Source organism: Gadus morhua, chromosome 5 (assembly GCF_902167405.1).
Source record: "Gadus morhua chromosome 5, gadMor3.0, whole genome shotgun sequence".
Taxonomy (NCBI): Eukaryota; Metazoa; Chordata; class Actinopteri; order Gadiformes; family Gadidae; genus Gadus; species Gadus morhua.
In genome coordinates, this window is record NC_044052.1 from 16,910,261 (window position 1) to 16,915,651 (window position 5,391).

The following is a 5,391-nucleotide window of genomic DNA, read 5'->3' on the forward strand; positions in this document are numbered from 1 at the left end:
TTTCTGTCATTGAGAGAATAAGGGAAAAACAGAGAGCCGCAGGTCACTTTCTGCCACACAATCTGTGTTTGTTAATAGGTTTTCCCTTTCTCTCTTCTGTTTCTCTATTTCTTCTACCAAATATTTTCGCAACCAGACCCAATGCGACATTTAGGATTGGCAAATTAGGCTACAACTTCGTGCATTTCATTACTTACATCGGGGACACTGTTTGCCCATGATTAAAACAGATGTCACCCATCTCATCAGAGAAAAGAAGACAATTATATTCCCGTCACTGACTTTTACTGTTTTCACTGAAAATAACTGCATTTCTGTATTTGGATTGGCCAAATTTAATTATTTGTCAGAATAAGTTATGATTTATAGGCCTATATAAAATATCGAAATAATTATATTAAATGTGTGACGTGCTAGCCTACTACGCCTATTAATTTACAACACACACAATGCTTGCTAACGTTATCAGGAAAGCGTGTGGTGACAATGATGCAACTACAGTTCTTTCTTGCTTTAGGCGGTGGGTTCTCCATTAAGGCAAATACATGTATGAGAACAGGCTTTTTTCAAATCTCATGATTACACTATGTATGTACACTCAAACCCAAGATCAACCCCTGCAGCAGCATTGACAAGACCAAATTAAGTAGACTAAACAAAGAGATAACAACTTTATTGATCAATAAATCCGACATTTTAATAGATCTATACAAATGAATATTTCCAATCTCTCAACATTTGTCACACCTTGGGACGTCCTCCATCACCTGTAAGTAAGAACATAACTGCCAGTTAATGGACAATCTGCTGTACACACACGCACACACACACACACACACACACACACACACACACACACACACACACACACACACACACACACACACACACACACACACACACACACACACACACACACACACACACACACACACACACACACACACACTCACACACACACACACACTGAATGAGCAGGCAGATTGCCACTGCAATCAGAATGAAATTAAGGAAGCAGGGAAAGAAGGATGATTGGATTACTGGAAGGGAAGATGAAAGGAAGAATAGTAGGGAAGAAATGTATCGTACCATTATTCACCTTCTTACACCAGAGGATAGCTGGCAGAACTGGCCACTCCACACTGGTTGTGCTTGTTTCTGCTCATCAGGATGTAGCCCTCGCTTCCCCAGCTCTGACCCCAGCTGCAGAAACACACAACATATCACTTTATGATGTATATATATGTATATATATATATATATATATATATATTGATAGAAACACAGTGGAAGAGGAATAGGGCATCTTCCACAGTGTTCTAATAGTGTTCTTCCATAGTTCTAATAGGTCAGAATGAATGGAACATCTCTTCGGTTTCTGACCTTGAGTAATTATGATTTTAAAATCCTATTTCTCCACGTTAGTAAGTTAAATTATTAAGAATCATTTATTTTTTATTAAGGATTAAGATTAGTGTTAATGTTTGAACTAAGATCATTGTCTTCCCTCAATTCACTACCAATGGATCTATAGGCAACATGACCTCAGTAATGAAAATAATTAATGTTAATATTTGCTCACAGCACTCAAAAATAGCTGTAATTGCCCCCACCCCCCTATGTAACACACCTTCTCTGCGGTTCAGGGGTCAGTGGGAAGAGTAGAGTGGGACAGTTAGATGTGGACCTTACCTGTTCTTCACCAGCCAATAGTCTTGTTTTTTGACACTCCCGTATCCAACAGCCAGAACACCATGGTCCAAATCTGTGCTACTGCAATCAGGCTCATCATACACACCTACACACATTCACACACACAACAGGTTAACGAAGACTGATGAACTCTTTGTGCTTTATATCTCATTGCAATTTCAGGATAACATCTACTGTATGTCATATGCTTTTTGTCATATGCTTTATGTTTTTCATGTTTATTTTTTATTTAATGATGTGTATTGGCTCTGTTGACTACTGTTTGCAAACCAATTGCCCCTTGGGGACGATAAAGACTATCCTATCCTATCCCAAAACTGTGGTTCAGAAGCAGGCCAAACATTTGTGGTGCGAGTATGACCTGTCTTTCTTCCTGCGATTTGTTTGCGTCGACAGGATACACACGGCCCCGTCAACCTCATCATTACGTCCGTCTCTCACCTGATTGGTAGAGCTGGAACGAGGAGTGGGAGGCGTCGATGGCGATGGACACGGGTCCCACCGTGGCCAGGGCCTTCTGTAGGGCTTTCTCGTCGCCGGTTTTGATATCCATGTAGCCCGAGCATGTGGCTCCGACGGTGTCGGGGTTGAAGCGGCACTGTCCATCCTAAGAGACAGAACCACGGGTTGTTGAGGTAACCGTCGAGGCACAACCGTTGGTAGCCATTAGTGATCAATGTGTCAAAAGTGCCGTATAGATGAAGTTTAGATCGAAGTGTGAGGTCATATGTTAATGTGTGGGTCAACGTGGGACCGTTTTTCAGATTACTTGAGTTAAGATAGAAAGGACTTACGTTATCATTAAAATATGGATAATCTTCTTATCCATTTAAATTTTAATTATCAACAATGTCAGTAATGACATTGTTGATAGGGCATATATTTAGCTGTTAAGATCACTGGAAACATAATGCAATGTTGTCTAGGACACATCTTTTGGAACCACAAACACTATGGTTTTGAATAATAATATAGTACTGTAAACGATAAACATATGTGGGCAGAATCTGCTGCTGCTGATGATGATGATGATGATGATGATGATGATGATGCATGAACCATTTTCATATCTCTGAGAAATGACGCAGTGCATCATCATCATTATCACCAGCACCACCACCACCACCTACACCACCACCTACACCACCATCTACACCACCATCTACACCACCACCACCACCACCCACTGACCTCAGCCTCGTAGGGGTAGGAGTCCTCTGTGTCGAGGCCTTTACTGGCCATGATGTATTCAAAGGCACTGTCCATCAGACCCCCCATGCACCCCAAGTTGCCATAATCCCCAGAGCAGTCCACCAGCTGCTGCTCGCTCAGGGACACCAGTTTGCCCGTCTTCCTGAAGGTCTGGCCCTCCAGAGAGCCTGTCTGTGGACAGGGGAGGAAGATGAGGAAGAGGAGGAAAAAGTAGATGATGAAGTATAGATGTAAAGCTGGCGCATCTGAACAACGTTTATGTGCATTCATACATCAACACATACACACACACACACACACACACACACACACACACACACACACACACACACACACACACACACACACACACACACACACACACACACACACACATATGGTAAATGGATTGCGTTTATATAGCGCTTTTATCCAAAGCGCTTTACAATATTGCCTGACATTCACCCATTCATGCACAAATTCACACAAGGACGGCAGAGGTAAACCATGCAAAGTGACAGCCATCTCGTCGGGAGCAGCTACTGGTTAGGCGTCTTGCTCAGGGACACCTCGACACTCAGACAACAACCTTGCGGTTACAAGCCAACCCGTTGTACCTCCTATGATAGTGCCCCCCCCCTCCCCCCCATACACATATACAGTGTTACATACTGTGCTGAAAGCCCAGCAGGAACCACATTGCTTCTGGTTCTTGACTTCGGTGACGTAGCCCTTGTCCCTCCAGTCCACGGTGGGAGGCAGGTCAGCGCCCTCCGGCTGGGTGAGGAAGGCGGAGCCATGACGGGAGGCGGAGGTGTTGAAGGACTTCAGGCAGCCGCGGGCGATCAGTTGCTTGTACTCCTCGTTTTCCTTTCAGGGGGAAAGACAACAGTTTTCGTGTGAAATGCTTGGGTTGAAAGGGGAATGTATGACTGCAGATTTGCAAAGGTGTCGTTTGTTATATAGGTGATTATGTAAGGGATAATGTATAGAACACCGGTCATTATCGGGAAAATAAGCCCTGACAGGGCAAACCAGACACCGACGCACAGCGGAGGTGTCTTGCTTCGCCCTGAAGGGGCTTACTTTCGATAATGACCGGGGGCGTTCTATACATTATCCCGCTTATTACACTGCTACTTGCCAAAACGATAAGTAACCCAATGACTTGTGGAGTGATACGAAAGACGGCCAAAAATCCACTTTCCTTGACAGCGGTCAATTAGACTTAGCAATGGTGAATTATCAAGTATAATACACCGCCGGAAGTTGTGAAGGGCTCATGCAAGTGAACGGAGCGTTCCACGGCATTGAAAAAGAGCTGTGCAATAAATGATTACATGATATGGTTATCAGTTTTTAAAGGGTGATGGTTGATTTCAACACTTTGGCCGGTCGCGGCCATTAGCTCGGTGGTGTTTTTTTTTGCAGTGCCTACCATATCAGCGAAGTAGGTCATGCCCAGGCGGTAGGACTTGATCTCCTGGTCGGCCAGCATGTTGTGGACCAGCACCAGCTTACGGTTGCTGAGCCAGGTCTGCTCGCGCTGGGCCTCCTCGGAGGGGGAGCTGTAAGACTTCCCTGTCCGCACACAAAGGAAGCATTACAATGGAGAAAGTTCAGGGAAAGGACATACTGTAGTTCTACACACTTCTGGGTTTGAATGTGAATTAATGTTACCAAATTGAAGTTTCCATGCGTGGAACTCCAGGTCTTCAAGGGACAGGCTGGCACAACTGGCCACAGCCAGCAACATAGAGACAGCCACCAAAAGCTTCATCCTGTTATACACACACAGACACAGGTTCACAAATGGTTACTTTGAAACGTCTCCATTAGGTTGTGACTCGAAGGACACCAAACTTGACTTTGCTCGATTTGGTTCCTTATTTTCTTCAACTGCCTCCGACGTCTGTCTATCAGCACCTGCATGTGTTCAGGAGCCAATAGTCTCTCTGTCTGTCTGTCCCTCCGTCTGTCTGTGTGTCTCTCTGTATAGTGTGTGCCGAAGCTTCTTACCTGGCTGTTTCAGATAGAGAGTGTAGTTAAGCCCTCAGAGCAACATCCTTATATAGGCTGTTATCTGTTACGGGGTAGTGACCATAATGCCTTGTCAGCATGTCATAAACACATAAAGCCCATCAGATGATCAAAAAGTGTAAGAGAGAGAGAGAGGGAGGGAGAGAGATATTAAGTGAGAGAGAGAGAGAGCGAGAGCGAGAGAGACAGAGAGAGAGAGAGAGAGAGAGAGAGAGAGAGAGAGAGAGAGAGAGAGAGAGAGAGAGAAAGATACTGATTGCTCTGCATTTATTTTAGGAGAACTGAAAATTTTATGTCACAATATTTTTTTACCAGATTTCAAAATGACATGGGAACCATCCATAAAATCCAATGTTACCGACAAATCGAAACTTCATTTTTAGATTCTGTTCTTCAGGAAATTACACAATGTGAATAATCATGAGCCTTAGGGCATTCAACTACAGG

The 5,391-nt window shown here is 44.0% G+C and overlaps 1 protein-coding gene across 3 annotated transcripts; it reads right to left on the bottom strand.

The window, feature by feature from the left end:
- Positions 1–656: 656 nt before the first annotated feature.
- Positions 657–5,060, bottom strand: ctsl.1 (cathepsin L.1). Of its 3 annotated transcripts, none has more exons than XM_030357061.1 (9): positions 4,924–5,060; positions 4,585–4,685; positions 4,343–4,485; positions 3,577–3,774; positions 2,905–3,096; positions 2,155–2,320; positions 1,693–1,798; positions 1,100–1,203; positions 657–767 (listed from the first exon to the last, which is right to left on the bottom strand). In XM_030357061.1, the coding sequence occupies exons 2-8, from the start codon at positions 4,682–4,684 to the stop codon at positions 1,104–1,106; spliced, it is 1,005 nt and encodes a 334-aa protein (XP_030212921.1). In that variant the 5' UTR covers position 4,685; positions 4,924–5,060; the 3' UTR covers positions 657–767; positions 1,100–1,103. The 3 variants fall into 3 exon arrangements, with proteins under 3 accessions (XP_030212921.1, XP_030212919.1, XP_030212920.1); XM_030357059.1 differs by having other exon boundaries at positions 1,090–1,203; XM_030357060.1 differs by lacking the exon at positions 4,924–5,060 and adding an exon at positions 4,831–4,853 and having other exon boundaries at positions 1,090–1,203.
- Positions 5,061–5,391: the final 331 nt, after the last annotated feature.

What these genes read in the sequence shown, in the direction of transcription:
- ctsl.1 (XM_030357061.1), bottom strand. Translation starts at nt 4,684, where the DNA reads ATGAAGCTTTTGGTGGCTGTCTCTATGTTGCTGGCTGTGGCCAGTTGT. An exon ending in TGACCTACTTCGCTGATATG is followed by an intron (nt 3,775 to 4,342) that starts GTAGGCACTGCA and finishes TCCCCCTGAAAG; the next exon opens with GAAAACGAGGAGTACAAGCA. An exon ending in TATTGGCTGGTGAAGAACAG is followed by an intron (nt 1,204 to 1,692) that starts GTAAGGTCCACA and finishes GTGTTTCTGCAG; the next exon opens with CTGGGGTCAGAGCTGGGGAA.